The 19,238-nt window shown below is 39.4% G+C and overlaps 1 protein-coding gene across 1 annotated transcript; it reads left to right on the forward strand.

Moving 5' to 3' along the window:
* Positions 1 to 1,243: 1,243 nt before the first annotated feature.
* Positions 1,244 to 18,089, forward strand: fdx1b (ferredoxin 1b). The gene is made up of 4 exons (XM_039766343.1): positions 1,244 to 1,486; positions 10,162 to 10,289; positions 16,825 to 16,954; positions 17,073 to 18,089. Exons 1-4 carry the CDS (start codon positions 1,368 to 1,370, stop codon positions 17,182 to 17,184), a joined length of 489 nt encoding a protein of 162 aa, XP_039622277.1. The 5' UTR covers positions 1,244 to 1,367; the 3' UTR covers positions 17,185 to 18,089.
* Positions 18,090 to 19,238: the final 1,149 nt, after the last annotated feature.

A 19,238-nucleotide genomic window follows, 5' to 3' on the forward strand; every position in this document is an offset into this window, starting at 1 on the left:
AAAGCTAAAATGACTCACTGATTGTGGACTTGGTTGACATGAAAACCTGCAACTACAAGGTGTCCCCAAGGCTGAACTTAATCATTGGTGTATAGGGCCAATTTAAAGACATTCTTCTTCTTTCGGCTGCTCCTGTTATGGGTTGCCACAGCGGATCATCTTCTTCCAAATCTTTTTGTCCCCTGCATCTTGTTGTGTTACACCCATCACCTACATGTCCTCTCTCACCACATCCATAAACCTCCTCTTAGGCCTTCCTCTTTTTCTCTTACCTGGCAGCTCTATCCTTAACATCCTTCTCCCAACATACCCAGCATCTCTCCTCTGCACATGTCCAAACCAACGCAATCTCGTCTCTCTGACTTTGTCTCCCAACCATCCAACTTGAGTTGACCCTCTAATGTACTCATTTAATCCTATCCATCCTCGTCTCACTCAGTGCCGGTGCTAGTTTATTTTGTGCTCTAGGCCAAGCTTATTAGTGCACCAACAGACTGTTCTGTAGCTAACCCGTGCGGCTGGGTCCACCAATCACCCACCAACGCCCCCACCCCCCGAAACGCCTCATTATCTATAATTCAGTTTAATTGTGGCGCCAGCCCTGAGTATAAGGTGTGACAATCAGTATTTATCGTTGAAAGTGATGAACAGGGACTTTTCCCATCTGTGAGAATAATGAATGATGCGATATGTGGGTAATCAACATCCTGTACTTGGGAGTGCAGAATGGGAGGTAGAGCTTGCTTTATACTGATAAATGAAGTGCATCGTTATTTTTGGACGAGTCTGACAGCAATGACCTTTATTTTGTATAACACCTATCTATTCGCCATGTGTATTCTCTTCAGTTACAGAGGAATATACTGTAACTTTAATTTGCCTCTAAATTGTATTAATCACGGGGCAGACTAAGTGCGTGACTGCTCAGGGTCATTTTGTGTCCTTCACAAACGAAAAGCAAGGAGAATTACGCGTGTTGCCTGCCTGATTCTTAGCACATCTGTGTGGATGAGGGTTGCATGTCGTGAGTGAAGGACTGAGCCGGTAGACAGACCCCTTGTCTATGACAGTGCTGAAGGTGAAATCGGCAACAGAACATAATAAGCGACCACTTCAGCGAAGCAACTTGATACACGTGTATGCGTCTGCTTGTTGAAGTTTGTCGTGTAAGGGGCCGGGCCAGAATTCAGGGGCGTGTCTTACACGCGCTACTGAATGGATGTACACTTCGCTCACAAGGCCCCGCCCTGCGTTTCAAGGTCTTCGCGAAATACTTGAGAGTCGCACATGGAGCTGGCTCGTGCACAAACTGCTAACAAGGCAAGAAGTTGCTTCGTTGGTGACAGTGGCAGTGGCGGTGGAGGAGTATGGCGCAGAACATAGCGCGAACAGCGGGGCTTCGTGCATACCTTTACCTCCGAGTCGCTTTACGGCGCCCCACACGCATCGCATACAGAGCCTTGATGTGCACCGCGCCCGACGACAGGTAAGGACGTCTTGCTTCAGGCTTCTCCTGTTTCAAATTAAACTCCGATCTTCTCTCCTCCGCTTTTTATTTCTATTAGATTTTCAAATTTTAAAGGTGCACAAGAGCTATTTATTCATGCTAATAATAATATAAAAAATGTATAATTTATACCAAAGAATTAGATTTAATATGACAGTAATACAAAGTTGAAAGGCAGTAAGTAAAATGTTAAACAGCTGTTCACAAATGGACATTTGTTCGTTTTCGTAGTATTTTTAATTCACCTCACGTCTCCTGCCATGCATCGCACTACTGTACTGCCATTTATTTTTCTTTAGTGTTTCTTCACATGCTTTCTAATCAGCAGGGCTTCTTCCATTTACCCAAATTTACAATCTCGCTTTTTTCAATGCATTATGAAGCACCCAGCATTATGCATTTCATGCCATTCTGTCTTATAAATTCTTGTATTTGGAGCACTGGTTGAGTATTTGAATTGTTTTAGGACACTAAGTAATCCGGAATTGGGGCTTCAGCACAAATGACTACCTTTTGCTTTATACGTTTGCCAGTTTGCTTTATAACATTGGCACTGCTACTTACGTTTTCTTTGCATTTATTCATTATTAAATCTCCTTAATGAGATTTAGCCAATGAGCAGAATTCAATAATACACTCATTGTATCAACTACACAGAATTAACTTCTGAACCTTCTTTAAGTGGCAAGTTCACAGTAGGAACTGATGCTAAATAGAATGTTGCTTAATTGCATTGCACACTTGCTCGCACTACCACACCATATCAGATTACACTCTAATTTTATTTTTGAGCTGTGTGAAAAAAATCAAAGTTTCTGGAAGAAGCTCATACTAAATGTAATGATAACAAGCACATTTCACAAAGCACACCACAAAGTTGTGATCTAAGCCCTTTGAAATATCTCTTTGAATGTGCATACTTTTATCTTGTAAAGTTGGTTTGTATTTGCATGGAGAGAACACGTCAGCTTCACACAGCAGATATTCCAACTTGGAATCCAAATAGGATCCAAGTGATATGAGCAATCTATTAAAATATCCCACCATCTGTTTTCAAAGGTGATTCTTTCTTTTCAGAGATATTAGGATTTGGAGACTATCTAGACACCAGTGCGGTATAGGATGCCCAGACATTACAGGACACACTCACTACATCGCTCAAAACAGGACACTTTTAAAGTTTGCAGTTATCCTAACATTTATGTCTTTGGGATGTTGAACCGGCATCATTTCAACTGATGTGTAGTAAATCACTGCACCATTATGTCACTCAGCAATTACATTTTATTTTCACCATTGTAAGATGTTCCAATGACATGATGTGTATCTGCATATTCATCAGTAAAACAAAAATGAAATATGTATGGAAATTCAGAACAGTAATTGAATATCTTTTAATAATATGTTTATATATATTAATTCTATATTACAAAGGCAAATGGAAGGATATATGGTGTAGTGCCCCGTTTGAATAGGACACATTTTTCATGAGGTCCCATATTTAATAGAAACGTGACACAGTGTGGCTTCATTTCAAGGCTAAGAGGAACAGAGTTGTGTTCTCTGTAACCAAAGTACTGCTGAATGGTGCCACGAAGGGTTGTAGTGCTTCTGCTTCTATCTTGTTGGAATTTTCTGGAATTTCAAAAAGCTTCTTGGATTTAGTTTGCTAAATCTCAAGCACGCAAAGTTTTGCAGCCTTGGCATCATTAGGATTACTGAAGTCTTAAAAGTCGTCTTGTTCTTGTTATCAGGGATATACAGTATGGTCAGCCAGTTGACTAGCACATAAGATGGTATAAAATGTAAATCATGGACAGATGGATGGAAGATATGCTAAAACACAATACAGTACTGTAATACCTGGCCACTCCTTCGCATGCTAAAAGTAATGTATTTGGAATTAACTATCTAGTAATTAGTTGTGTATAGGAGCTCTGGGTCCTTCATTATTTACTGCTCCATGGATAGTAATTGATGTGCTAAACTGGCATTAATTATGCTTTTATTCCCATTTACTAATCTCAGTTTGTAATCTGTGTGGTATGGTGATGCAGTAGTTACCTGAGTTACAGGTTTAGAGTCTAGCTTGAACCCTGGTCTGGTTACTGGAGTTTTCATATTGTGTGTGTGTTTAGGTTGTTTGACAACTCTACATTTGCCTGGTGTGAGTGAGTGGGGTGATTTTGGAGTTCCCTTTAAGGAACTGGTGTCCCATTTAGGGCTGGTTCCTGTCTTGTACCCTGGATAGTCTTCAGCAATGTGCCAATAAGGGCAATTGTAAAATGAATAAATGAATGAATGTTTGTATAGGGCGCCATGGTGGCGCTGCTGCCTCACAGTTAGGAGACCCGGGTTCGCTTTCCAGGTCCTCCCTGCGTGAAGTTTGCATGTTCTCCCTGTGCTGGTGTGGGTTTCCTCCGGGTACTCTGGTTTCCTCCCACAGTCCAAATACATGCAGGTTAGGTGCATTGGCGATTCTAAATTGTGCTTGGTGTGTGTGTGCCCTGCGGTGGGTTGGCACCCTGCCTTGCGCCCTGTGTTGGCTGGGTTTGGCTCCGGCAGACCCCCATGACCCTGTAGTTAGGATGTAGCAGGTTGGATAATGTGGATGGATGTTTGTATGTGGTTGGAATATATTGAAGCCACCTGTATCATTAAAATTATTTTTAATGCAGTGAACAGATGTTCAGAGCTCATAATGAACCACATGAATCACACCAAAAGTATTATCCATTTCCTTCATTTATAATCTAGTTTATTTAGTGAATATAAAAATTAGAAGTATTAAAATTTTTGTCTTGGCTAGTGGTTTCTCCTTTCAAAAACAACATAGTTACAAATTACAATATATAATAGAGTGTGACAAGCAAAATGTTCACATTTAAAAGCTAAATGTTAACCAGTTTTACAAACAAATATTAGCAGTTTAATTAAATGTCAATTATGGGCAAAAGCTTGAAACAAGCTAAACAAAGTGAAGGCGGGCTGTGAATTACATGTTTTTCATAGTGAAAAGTATAGAGTTGACCAACAACATATCAAAAAAGAGTATTACGCTCTAAATTAGTGACAGAAACCCTCACCAAAGCTTAATTTAGTAATGCACTCAGTGCCTGAAATGGATATACTGTATGTGAAGCTGGTACTCTTGTTTTAAGTTATGATTCCAAGGATTTATAAAATAACAGTGGGAGGTCGAGCTTTTAGTTACAGGGCCCCTAAACTGTGGAATGGTCTGCCTGCTTCTACAGTGGGATGCAAAAGTTTGGGCAACCTTGTTAATAATCATTATTTTCCTGTATAAATCGTTGGTTGTTACGATAAAAAATGTCAGTTAGATATATCATATGGGAGACACACACAGCGATATTTGAGAAGTGAAATGAAGTTTATTGGATTTACAGAAAGTGTGCAATAATTGTTCAAACAAAATCAGGCAGGTGCATAAATTTGGGCACCGTTGTCATTTTATTGATTCCAAAACTTTTAGAACTAATTATTGGAACTCAAATTGGCTTGGTAAGCTCAGTGACCCCTGACCTACATACACAGGTGAATCCTATAATGAGAAAGAGTATTTAAGGGGGTCAATTGTAAGTTTCCCTCCTCCTTAAATTTTCTCTGAAGAGTAGCAACATGGGGGTCACAAAACAACTCTCAAATGACCTGAAGACAAAGATTGTTCACCATCATGGTTTAGGGGAAGGATACAGAAAGCTGTCCCAGAGATTTAAGCTGTCTGTTTCCACAGTTAGGAACATATTGAAGAAATGGAAGACCACAGGCTCAGTTCAAGTTAAGGCTCGAAGTGGCAGACCAAGAAAGATTTTGGATAGACAGAAGCGACGAATGGTGAGAACAGTCAGAGTCAACCCACAGACCAGCACCAAAGACCTACAACATCATCTTGCAGCAGATGGAGTCACTGTGCATCGTTCAACCATTCGTGCACTTTACACAAGGAGATGCTGTATGCGAGAGTGATGCAGAGGAAGCCTTTTCTCCGCCCACAGCACAAACAGAGCCGCTTGAGGTATGCTCAAGCACATTTGGACAAGCCAGCTTCATTTTGGAATAAGGTGCTGTGGACTGATGAAACTAAAATTGAGTTATTTGGGCATAACAAGGGCGTTATGCATGGAGGAAAAAGAACACAGCATTCCAAGAAAAACACCTGCTACCTACAGTAAAATATGGTGGTGGTTCCATCATGCTGTGGGGCTGTGTGGCCAGTGCAGGGACTGGGAATCTTGTCAAAGTTGAGGGACGCATGGATTCCACTCAGTATCAGCAGATTCTGGAGACCAATGTCCAGGAATCAGTGACAAAGCTGAAACTGCGCTGGGGCTGGATCTTTCAACAAGACAACGACCCGAAACAGTGCTCAAAATCCACTAAGGCATTCATGCAGAGGAACAAGTACAACGTTCTGGAATGGCCATCTCAGTCCCCAGACCTGAATATAATTGAAAATCTCTGGTGTGAGTTAAAGAGAGCTGTCCATGCTCGGAAGCCATCAAACCTGAAAGAACTAGAGATGTTTTGTAAAGAAGAATGGTCCAAAATACTTTCAACCACAATCCAGACTCTCATTGGAACCTACAGGAAGCGTTTAGAGGCTGTAATTTCTGCAAAAGGCGGATCTACTAAATATTGATTTCATTTCTTTTTTGTGGTGCCCAAATTTATGCACCTGCCTGATTTTGTTTGAACAATTATTGCACACTTTCTGTAAATCCAATAAACTTCATTTCACTTCTTTAATATCACTGTGTGTGTCTCCTATATGATATATTTAACTGACATTTTTTATCGTAACAACCACCGATTTATACAGGAAAATAATGACTATTAACAAGGTCACCCAAACTTTTGCATCCCACTATATAAGAGGCCCCTTTGGTCTCAGCTTTTAAATCCCGGCTGAAGACTCACTACTCCAGTTTAGCATATCCTGACTAGAGCTGCTGATTAACTGTATGGATTGCATCTCTGTTGTTAGTCATTAGCACTAAAATATAAGTAACATGACAGTTATAATTGAATACTAACCCTCACCTATTCTGTTTCTCTTCTCGGTACTCAAATGTGGCATTTGGTGCCACGGCCCACCTGCCAAGTTGTTTTGCCTGCCTATGGTAAAGTCATCCCTGATGGAGGATTACAGGAATCATGGGAAAGAGGGGTCCTTTCATTGGATTGGCTGGCCCAGCACTGTTTTAGCCGTCGAATGGCCAAATGGGGGAGGCAGCTTGATGGATGATGTCTCCAGGACTCTAAAAATATCCAAATCTTATTATATGATATTATTTACTGTTAAATTCTGCTCCTTACTTCTAAAATTTTAAATTTTATGCTGTATTGAGGATTTCTTCTGTTCTGTGTATTGTATTGTATTGACCCCCTTCTTTTGACACCCACTGCACGCCCAACCTACCTGGAAAGGGGTCTCTCTTTGAATTGCCTTTCCCAAGGTTTCTTCCATTTTCCCTACAAGGTTTTTTTGGGAGTTTTTCCTTGTCTTCTCAGAGAGTCAAGGCTGGGGGGCTGTCAAGAGGCAGGGCCTGTTAAAGCCCATTGTGGCACTTCCTGTGTGATTTTCGGCTATGCAAAAATAAACTGTATTGTATTGTAAACTGTAAAGATTAGAAGTTCAAGCACTGAGATCTTAGAGCTGGGGGTATTGGGGGATGTTCCCCTTGTAGTTTTGAGGGGTGCAATCAAAGAGCAGGGGGTTGTTCCCAAAGGATACGCGTGATGATTGTTGGAACGCACCAAACACTGCTGGTACTTAACTAAAAAAATGGAGAAGTGCCAGTACTCCATACCGGTGCCCTTACAGCATATATAATATCTACACTAACTGGCCACCTGGCGGGTCCATGTGCTCGTTACTGCCCATAGCCCACCCTTCCAAACAGCCAATTACATGGCTGCATCTCAGCCTATGCAGCAATTAGACATGGTCACATTAGTTTTTGTTTGACTAGACATTTGATTGGCTATGAGGCTTCACCTAGGCAATGTTTGATTGTGATCTTTTACTCCAGGAATGGTGGCACCTTAGAAAAAGCTGGCCTCTAAGATTTTTACAGTCTCTAGACTAGGGAATGGTGGCATAAACCAAGAAAACATCCACTGAGCGGTAGTTCTGTGAGAGAGGTCAGAGGAGAATGGCTTGTTCAAACTAACATAAAGGCCACTCAAATAAAAGTGTGCAGGAGGGCATTAACAGTAAGTGACCATTTTTACTTTTGCAAGTTAAGAATAGGAGGCTGAAGGTGATCACCAAAACTGGATGACTGAAAACTGGAAAAATATTGTCTGGTCCAATTAATGTCAATTTGTGCTGCAATAGGCAGATTCAGTGGCCAGAATTTGGCATACACATTGTGATTTCTTGAGTTCATCCTACCTTGTCTCAATAGTTCCAATGTCTACCACACTACTTGATAAAATGGTTACTGTAATCCCAGCAGGATGAGGCTCCATGTTATGAAGAATGCATGCATCACCTCAAAAGTGGTTCCACAAACATGACAGCAACTTCAGGTTACTCCATTGGCCTGCACAGTCTACACATCTCAATTCAACAGAACACAGTTTGGGAGAATGGAATGAAAGGTTTGCTGCATGAATGTGTGAACAAAAAATCTGCATAATGCCTTTTAGTCCAAATGGACCAAAATAACAATTTAATATTTCCAGCACCTTGTTAAATCTATGCTTTAAAAATCTGGGCTGTTCTGGAGGCAAAAACTGCTTCAAGCTGGTACTAGATACAATATGTACTGTATACCTAAAAAGTGTCCACTGACTGTACATGTATTTAAAAATACATTTAACATAGCATACCATTCACAGACTAGCTTTAGCTAAGGGTCACTGTAGACAAAATATGAAATCAATTATATACAGGTCTACAAGCAATGGTGATGGCGATGTATTTTGTTTAATACAATTAAGAAGTGAAATAGAGCATTTCTTTGACCCACTCTTCTATATGTACTTAAAACCAAAGCACGTTTTTCATAATTCATCTTTAGTTTGTTGCCAGTGAAATATCAGCTTGCAATTCTACGTGCACTGAATTAGCTTAGCTTTAATATCAAAAATAATTTATATTACTTGTCCTGTGCATTGTCTTTAAGTTATTTCTGAAAGTCACCTTCAACAACTTTGTGCATTTGTCTTGCTTATAACTTTATGCTCTTTTTCTTACAGAACTGTGGTCTTCTCTGTTTTCTGAATTTAAATTATGTGAAATAATCATTACAAGTGGTCATACGATTAAAAAGTGTAAATGGTTTTGTTTTTCAACATTTATACCAACATGCCAATATTAATGTCTTAATAATTCAGTCTAAGTTTGACTTTAATGCAACTGTTAGAATAGTGACATCTGTAGAAGGGTCTACTGGCAGCATTGATGCTCACAGTTCCAGTTCACCCTGCAGGTTTTGTAAAAAAAATTATAGAAAGTAAATAATTAAATCAAAACCTTATTTTAAAAAGAAATCATTGGCACAACCTGTTTATAAAGGAAGGCAGTTTTAAAAAGAATTGGGGTATGGAAAATGACATGTTTGTTTGTTTTTAAAATTAAATCTTTTGGGGCTAATGTTTCGAGAACTGATTAATTACCAGTCATGCTATACTCGCCTCTGTGCCATAAGTACTAGCATCTTGTATTCCCATTTACTTGCCTGCACTGTTCTCTTTGCAGATTGCTTCTCATTCATGTGCATATTGTAGGCAGATCTTAACTATGTTTGTATCATGTAAACACGAACACAGACTTCCCTATACGTATGGTGACACATAAATGTGACACAGTTAATTTGATGACTTTTTCTGCATGTCTTAGTTTCCTTATTTATTTCCACAGTTTACTTGTAGTTTAGTAGACTGTCTAAAAGAAAACACTCCACATTAGATGCTGAGTGCTTGTCTTGTGAATCTAGAAAGTGCTGCATTTCCTCCAAACTGCCTTTGACATGGCAAGCTGCCTTTATGCTTTCAGGTCCTGTTTATCATATCAATCTCCAAAATTCCCTTTCTAAGTGTAGATCTCTCTGTGAACCCTTGGTAATAATGAAACCAGTCAGCTTATAGGGTATGGTGGCATACAGCATGCCCGTTCTTGCAGATCTACACTCATAACTAACAGATAGTTCTGGTGTACTGCCGAATTCATTTCAAGCAGTGACTGCCAGTACTAAAATGTGAGTTTCCTGGTATTTCCTTTTTCTTTGCGCAATATACAAGAGCAGAGAGCCTTTTATTGCTCTTCTACTGTCAAAATAAAGGCCTCTGTGCAGCTTTCCAGGTTGTTAAATATTTTCCTGTCTGAGAATTCTGAGCCTACATATGGGACTCAGGTTTCACAATCCTAAGACATACTACAATGCTTGTTGTCTTTAAATTGCCCCTGTGGAAATGTATGATCGTGTGTGTGTGTGTGTGTATGCGTGTGCCATATTCAATATTGTTGTCCCATCTAGCATTTTTCCAAAGTTTGTGCCAGTAGCTCTTTGGATTGGCTTGAGGTCCTCGTAAGCCTAAATTGAAAACTTTATGCTCATAAAAAAGATAAATAGGTATAGAATTAGTAATGAAAGTCTTCTTACTTATTTTTTTAACCTTTATAGAAAGGTGGGAGAAAAGGTGACCATACACTTTATAAATCAAGATGGGGAGAAAATCACTACCTCAGCCTCTGAAGGGGAGACGTTGTTAGACATCGTAGTGAACAAGAATCTGGACATCAGTGGCTATGGTGAGTCTCCAGTAAGTGCAGAGAGTTAACAGCTTGTTTGTGTGTGAAGTCCAAATAATCTTGGAAGGGATACCCCATTAAATTCTTTTTTAGTGCATCACCTTTAACATCTTCACGATGTGAGCTGGTCTTCCTGGTACGGTAACAATATACGGCTGCTAGTCTGCTGTAAATAAGTGTGAATCATAAGATTTGGATCCAAGTGAAGAGGGAGAGCGGGCTGTTATCGGGGTACTGATTGTTACAAGTCTTTAAGAAGCAAGAAGATTTCTTTGAAATACTTGAGCCTGTAGTCACGGACACACAGGCAGTGCTAACAGTTTTGTCTGAGTACATGGTTCTCTATTTCGTGACATGGCAACTGTTTGAGATGTAAGGAGGATTTTGTCAGTTCAGAATGTGGTCTTCTTGTTACGACTACATTTGCCCGCTAAAGTAGGGTAACTTCTCTTAGTACATTAAAGTCTTCAGTGACTGTTACTCATTCCATCCAGTTTCCTTGCTTTAAGCAGCCTCTTGTTTTCCCGTTTCAGTCCTCATTTTGTAAATGCAGAGTTGCTGAGGTCATCTTGTGAAGCATTAGTCAATTCAATCACATTCACCATTAGGCTGACCTATTACATTTTTAGTTGTTATTTTTCTGAACTGCAACCACTTTTACTAAACAATCACAGTGGATAAGAGCTTACTGTTCGCATCCAAGCCATAAAAAGTTATGGAGAAAGATGCTTATAATAACCACCCAACCCTTATTGAACCCCCATAATCTAATTCAAGGTGGTGGGGTCTTGAGTCTGTCATGGCAGTAGCAGGCTCAAAGTAGGAATAAACACTAGGTTGGTTGCAGGCCTTCAACAGACCACAGTCATATACAGACTGTACATGCATTTATCAAACTGTCCTAAAATCTAGAATTGTCTTTTAACCTAACATGTATGTGTTAAGGGTGGCACAGTGACAAAGTGGTACCAAGTAATGAGACCAGGGTTCATGTTCTCCTCGTGTCTATGTGGGTTTTCTTCAGATACTCCAGTTTTCTTCCACAGTCCAAAGATGTTCAGGTTAGGTGAACTGGTGATACTAAAGCAACCATAGTGTGTGGTTGGAGTGTATGTGTGTTTGCCCTGTGTTGGACTGTCCAGGGTTTGTTCCTGCCTTGCACTCTACTCTAGCTGGGATAGGCTCCAGCACCTCCTGTGACCATCTTCCGAACTAAGTGGGTTAAAAAAATGATAGATTGACTGACTGAGTGACTGTATGTGTTAAGGAATGGAGTGGAACACCAGAACACCTGGAGAAATAACCATGTGGATGAAAGTAGAACCTGCAAACAACACAGAGACTGTAAACCACTGAGCCTCCTATTCATAACGCTGACATGTATAAAAAATACATGTCTGTAAAGAAGAAGTCTTGAATATCACTCATGTGCTAAATGTCACTCAATAAATCTCCAAAATGCAAGATCATTCTAAATATTCTGTGCAAGCAAGAAATATAATAAAGGCAAAGCATTTAGTAACATAAATATGCCTTGACACAAGAGAATGACTACAGCGGTGATGATAGTGAGTTGAATATATAAAACACTCAGTATGCTTGTTCAAATTCAAGTTTATATCCATGGTACCCTAACTTTCATTTTTTCTAGTATTTAAGGAATTTTATAAACTTCTTCCTAACCTGCAATTGCTCCATCCTGGGTATGATGTTAATCTGCATCCAACCCTGAAAGCATGTCCTCCAACTTGTATGGAAAACTTGGGAGTTGGTGGCAGGATTGGCATTCCAGCCACTGTAAAAAAGCTCACACTGTTCCAGTGTGGTGCTGAGGTATCACCTGCTGCATTTGGGTCCCAATCCAGGTGGGTGCAGCGACATACTATCAGCACATGCTCCCAGCCTCTCTCTGTTTTCTTAAAAACACATTCACCCCCTAGTATAGTTCTAGGCAGAACAAAAAGAAAAGACTATTAGGAGCAGTCAGCAAATATTAATACAGTCAAATAGAAGAGTCAATAAGTGGTGATCAGAATTGAGGTTAGCAGGGGATTAACATACAGTAAGCAGGAAATCACACTATCAAGTACTGCTAAGCTCATATTTACTCTGAATTATTCTCTTAGGAGGAGGCTAGTTAATGTTAAATAAATGATTCTGAGATAGCAGTGATCGGAAAACAGGCACACATGAGTTATCAAAAATGTCTTTGAAATGAATACAAAGCATATTTTTCAGAAGTTGCTGTATACCAGGGAAATTCCTAAGGAGAGGAAGCTCGCCAAAGTTGCGTCATTGTGTAGAAAAGATGATTTGGCCGACCCTGGAAAATAGAGGGTCAGCTTGCTTAATGTAAATCACAAGCAATTTATTAGATGCAGTTATAAAAGAAAGCATTAGAGAGCCAGCTGTTTTACATGGATCTGTTGGTGGGCAATCAATATGGGTTTGAATGTGAGTAATCTCTTATTCCACTAAGAGGATGGCGTGCTACAAGGGCACACCAAAAGCTTTTGATTATGGTGGAGTTCATGATATTATTTAACTCAGATTTCAAAAAGCTTTTAGTAAGATACAATACTCCATGGCAGTGTTCAGAATAACTTGTGGTAAGCAGTGGTTTCCATTAGTGTTCCAGAGTAGCTTGAACACTCAGATCTTACTCTGGTGCTATGGAACAAACAATATACAGGTAGTTTTCGTCTTACAACTACATTTAGTTGTGACGGCCCGTCGCAAGTCAATCTGGATATAAGACAAACCGGTATACTGTATGTAGTCAAACCTGACCCATTTGTATAGTATGGTACGTAAGTCACTTAAGTACTGTAGTAGATTGTTTTATATCCTTTTTTATCATCATTCTTGGCACATTGTGCAGATTTTCTGCAATTTTTACGTAAATATTTGTTTTATTATTTGGTTTAGTTATTACTGTTGCTCTCATCAGTGCTGAACCTTGAACAGCTTCACAAATCCTTTCTTTGTCTGTATTATGTTACGTCATCAGTGTGAGCCTCTCCCAGTTGTCATTGTGTTAACTCTAAAGGAAGGAATTGTACTGGCAGAGTTTGAGCACTAGTTTGTTTTCTGTTTTAACATTTCAGCCTGTTAATAATAAGCATTAACAGATAAAGGAGTTCAATGTGGTTGCATTACCCCTTTGTGGCAGTTCTTACAAAGCAGCACTTCGTGAGTCACAACGCAGAAGCTTCGGAGTTTAATTGGATTCAAGGCCAGTGCGTGCAGTAAACACCAGCTACAATGGGATAACGCTAAATCACATGCAATCGCATTTGCTTTGTTTCCTCCCCTATACTGCTTGATAACATTCATTTCTGTGTTGAGATCAATTGACTTTTTCCTGTAATTGTAGGACAAATGTAACTCAATTTAGACAAAACTGCTGCAGGTAATTAACTGAATTTCAAAAAGCCCTGCTAAACAATACCCACTAGGAGGAGATTAACTGTTAAACCCTGGATAGTAATGAAGGCAAACATAGTATCTTACTAAAATAAAATGTTTATTTTTCCACAAAAAATGCACTGTGACAGTATGACACTTTAAAGAGCACAAAAGGCATAAGGGAGTTGCCAGCAAGGCAATCCCATTTGAACAAAGCCCTAAAACAAAATCCAAAGAAAAGTCAAAAAACAGAGCTTGAGGTAGAAAATCCAGAAATATAATAAATCAATGTATAACAGTAAACTCACCAACTCCTTAGTACATTCACAGTGAGCCGCCAGGAACTGTGGATGACCTTTTTGAAATTATACAGTGGAGGGCAGTTCCTGATGATGATTAACAGGTAGCTCTCTTTGGGCGACTACCCACAAAGCATGTGGAACATAACGTAGGTAAAGAAAATATAGCAGATAATTAACAAAAGAAATATTAACATAAATACTGTAAAAGACTCAACAAAGAGCAAAAAGGACATAAAACAAGACTTTAAACCGCAACCAGGTGAGGGACACTGGCTGAGATGTAACATACTCAGTCTGCAAACAAAAGCCACACCTTCTTTTATTTCTGACCAGCACCATACAGAACAGTCACTTTTCATGAGACACACACACTTACTTGCTATGTGTTCAATGCTAATACGGCCAGTACATCAGAAACATTAAGATAATTAGATGTCGTATACCTATCAGCCACTGTGTCCCCATGCTACAGGCCAGCATGGCGCCTATAGTTATTTAAGGGCATGGAAGGCAGAAGCACATTCAATCAATCAATCAATCAGTCAACATTTATTTATATAGCACATATTCATACAAAAAAAGTAGCTCAAAGTGCTTTACAAAATGAATAGAAATATAGAAGACACAATAAAAAATAAACATAAGTCAACATTAATTAACATAGAATAAGTAAGGTCTGATGGCCAGGGTGGACAGAAAAACAAAAAAAAACTCCAAAAGCTGGAGAAAAAAATAAAATCTGTAGGGGTTCCAGACCACGAGACCGCCCAGTCCCCTCTGGGCAATCTACCTAACATTAATCAAACAGTCCTCTTTGTATTTAGGGTTTTCATGGAAGGACCTGATGGTGATGGTCACGTAGACTTCTGACTTTCAGCCCATCAATGTTGGTGCATCATGATGCTTTGAGTAGGTGTACATTACTTTTAGGATGAAGCACCGCCCCCTGCAGTGTACACACTGAAAGTATTCACAGTCTCTGTCACTTTTTGCTACATACTGCCACACTCTTCAGCAGTGCATAGTCAAGGGCAAGCACTAAATGGCTCTGTGGGGCTCATGTTTATCGTTTTTCTCAGCAAGTCTTCACCCTCTTTCTAGAATTCTTTTGAAGTTTGTCAAGGTAGCCTGCTGCCACTCAATCATCTACCTTCCTGGCCAGCCTGTGAAGTGCTCACACACTGCTGTCTATCTTCCTAACCTGTGATGAGTCGACTGATGAAATACTGAGGGAAGTGGAGTGATTTATAACACTTTCAATTATTTTCATGGACCTTCCCAATTTTTGATTTTCAGGGTATGGGGTCCACACGATTAATTAGGTGTTGCAGATCCCCTCCATGGGAGTCTGATCATCAGAAGTAAAATGGCTTAAGCACAAAGAATCATGTACCAGGACTGAGGAACTTTTCTAAATTAGCTGAGGACAAATGTGAGTTTTAGCAACAGTTGGTGCTGGGATGGCTGTCCTGCTTAACTTACTGTATGTAAGTGATTTATGTGTTGCATGTTTCTGTTGACATTTCTTTATTTGAGCTTTGCAAAATAAAATTCCATGCAACTGGCATTGTCATGGCAATAAAATAATTGAAAGCCTTGCCAGATACCCTTGACTAAATAAACTGATATTAAAAGAATGTGCAGTATGACATTAGAGTTAAACTATGAAAGGAATCATAAGATTAATGCCTGCTGTTATTCTAAAATTGTTTTTTCACCAATAAAATGGGAGGACAAATGGAAGGTGGTTAAAGGTAAATTGAACATAAATTTTGGGAAATATTTCTTCAAAGCAGAATTGTAAATACACTATAGAAGGTTATTCCTGCCGCACACACACTCACAAAAAATACATATTGCATTATTTTGCAAAAGTACTGTTATTTTGCAGTGATGTTGTCTACTGCAGCTGATACCATTGTGCACACATGTGCTTTGGTCGGCTAGTGACAGCTATTGAGGGGAGGTTAAGTCAATGTTTTAACATTGAATACTGGAAATATGTCAATAATACTTCTCAGTTATGAAAATATGTTTAGTCTTTCATGTGCTGCAAAGAAAATCCATTCCCAATGTGAGCTGGAGAAGATCTGTGGTATGAACATTGACTGCTTCTACACCATATCAATTTGTTTCAATGTCTCTTTTTGAAAATAAGTGGATTTAAACTAAACTGACTATTTATAGGTTTCTTTTTCTGGATTGCATGCAGTACACTCATTTCTGGTTGGCTGCGTGGTTGTGAGTTGCAAAAGATCGTTGTACCATCCACCATGTTTGCTCTTTGCCTTAAACCCAGTACTGCTGCAGTAATCACTGATTCCTTTTGGCCCCGAAATGGGTCAGTTTAATTTACCCATCAGCACATAATTATGACATGTACATTTATAATGTCTGTTCAATTCTTGTCACTTGGTTGCATGCTATACACATGCTTAACCTCATCCTCAATAACTCTCACCAAATGGCCAGAGCATGCATATGCACAATGTTATTACCTACCCCAGTAGGGAATATTTTAATAACACAATATATCTGCGAAATAACGCAAACATTATTTTGAAACAACACAATACTTTTGCAAAATAATGCAATAATAATTTTTGAGTAGTGGGAATATGCTTGTGTAACACACAGTGCAAGTTACCATGTGTAATTGAAAGCAACACCTTGGAAGCCTTCAACATGATAATATTTTTGAAACATTATGCAAATAGAAAATGACAAGCTGTGTAGGGATAAATGGCCGATCCTTATGTTCTTAATGCCAGCTCTTCAAGTTTCATTCCGTCGATAACTTTGACAAACTTGTGTTTGTCACACAGGTGCCTGTGAGGGGACACTAGCATGCTCCACATGCCATCTCATCTTTGACGAGGATGTCTTTAAGAAAATGGGACCAGTTTTGGATGAAGAGATGGACATGTTGGACTTGGCGTACGGACTGACAGACACGTAAGCTGCTGCTTCTAATCATTTAAATTAAAGGCAGTCACTGGCAGATGCCAGACTTCCCATTGGTACTGAGAAGAGTTCCGAGACTTTCTGTGTATTTTTGGCCTTGTTTTTGCAGGTCACGTCTGGGCTGTCAAATCTGTGTTCAGAAGTGGATGGATGGGATCGTAGTACGTGTACCGCAAGACATGAATGATGTGCGCAGAAAGAAGGAGTCAGCAAGGAAATGAAATGTCTACTTGCCAGCCCCCACGCCACTCAATTGGGTTCTGTCACTTGAGTTTTCCCTAAAATCACTTGCACAGTCATCGTGCAGTTGCCCATGTTGTTATTTTCAATATTGTGACTTGCTAGCAGTATACTTAATACTTTTAATAATTTGTCAAATAAGGAGAAAAATGCAAGGAGCAACAATAGAATGATCCAAATACAATGGTCAATTATCAGAACTCATCCACCCATGTTCATCACCTACTTTATCCAGTAAAATGGATACCTGTCCAAGCAGCAGCCTCATGTTCAAAGCATAAGCCAGCCTTAAATGCAATCTTAGGGTCAACACACACTTGCTCAGATTGGACTAATTTTACAGTGTACAATCAACCTAACATATGTCTTGAGTAAGTGAGAGAAAAGTGGACTGCTTCAAGCAGTCCCATACAGAAGTGACGTGCGGTGAGTTTCATGACTGGTGAGGCATGGACTCCTTCAGAGTCAGATTTACAAATATATGAACCCAAAGAGTAGATTTTTCACTATTCAGTTGACACCCAGCATGCACATTGACTATTGGTCATATTTCATACCTTATCAGCATTGTTTACACACACATACAGTAGGTAAGGTACATATTTGGTTAAGAAAGAACGTTACATTTATAGCAGCAAGAGAGCGGAGAAAGTGCATGTACTCAGCACCCTCCATGTGTTCTAAATTTGCCATTGCAATTCCACAATTCAAACTCATTTAATACAAATGAAAGTATTGAGTGGTGTACAAAAAAAACTGATTTCAATTTTGACCTTGCTTGAAATATGATGCTTTAATCAACTTTAATGCATACTGTTCAACAAAAGGATAACAAGAAAAACAAAAGAATATTTTATTTAAGGTCAAAATTTACTTTTTAAATATTGGATTGTTTTTTTCTTAGTCTGAACCCATTTTTTTTATAACATTGAAAACCGTTTATGGTCTTACCTTTATTTGTAAATGAAGTCCATGTATCCGCGTATCCTTCTCCACAAAAATCTCTTGTCACTTTCTTGTAAAAGTCCTGCTTATCAATTTTGGCAGTCAGTCAGAACAAAAAATCAAAATAAACGGACCGCTGCAGTGCACTTGACTTTTTGATATCATTAACTCATTGGTGCCCAGAGCCTCTGCGTAGAAGAACAGCAGCAACAAGCACCTATTGGGCTCACATGCGCCCCCTTTGGTGCGGCATGGTACTGTCTGCCTCACCTTGTGCCTTTTCCCTGCGGTTTTATGTCCGAACAGCAAGACTAAATATGTCACATATATTCATTAAAGATATCAGCCAGGATGTGGAAGGTCAGTGTGTATAATAAATGTGTCTGCAAACATTATATTGGTGACATACAGATTGACAGTAACAAGCATGCACCAATTGCATGATTCAATCATGTGGGTGAGGGAGAGAGCAGTCCGATGTGAGATGTGGCTTGTTGCTGCCACACCTCGCGTTTCTCCCCTGTATTTGAACAGGAAATGCGCTAATCGATTTTGACTATAAAAATTATCACAATTATTGAAATCATACAGAAAACAAATTTATAGCACAGACCAGTGGACAAATTTATGTTATTATTATTACTTTGTTTTTACTTCTCATGATGACAGGTGAGGCACTGTCTCACCTGCCTCCCCTGACCGCACGTCCCCGACACACAGAGAATGTGCCAAGAATTAAACTTTGTTCTCTGGAGTTGTGTTTGGCAGGTGTGGAGTGTAGGGGGCACCCCATAGCCCCAAACATTGGACATCTCTGAAATGAATACAATTTCAAGTAAAATAAACTAATGTTTGTCTTATAATCATATCATAACATAGTAAATGCAGTCCAACACAATATAATTGAATGGACAATCTCCTCTGTCTCCTTCAAACACACACACTGTGAGCCTAATCCATCTTCTCCCAATTCTGTCTCTGAAGTAATCTGAGGCACCCCCTTTTGTGCTGGACCTAGGAATGCTTCTGGTGCTATGACCTGGCTTAAAGGGTTGTACAGAAGTTCCCTATAATAGGAATATCCAATCTT

This window comes from Polypterus senegalus, chromosome 10 (genome assembly GCF_016835505.1).
Source record: "Polypterus senegalus isolate Bchr_013 chromosome 10, ASM1683550v1, whole genome shotgun sequence".
Lineage (NCBI taxonomy): Eukaryota > Metazoa > Chordata > Cladistia > Polypteriformes > Polypteridae > Polypterus > Polypterus senegalus.

Excerpts from the sequence above, each read along its gene's own strand:
- fdx1b (XM_039766343.1), top strand. The coding sequence starts at position 1,368 with ATGGCGCAGAACATAGCGCGAACAGCGGGGCTTCGTGCATACCTTTAC. Across the intron at positions 10,290-16,824 it reads TCTGGACATCAGTGGCTATG|GTGCCTGTGAGGGGACACTA; the intron begins GTGAGTCTCCAG and ends TTTGTCACACAG. Across the intron at positions 16,955-17,072 it reads GCGTACGGACTGACAGACAC|GTCACGTCTGGGCTGTCAAA; the intron begins GTAAGCTGCTGC and ends TTGTTTTTGCAG.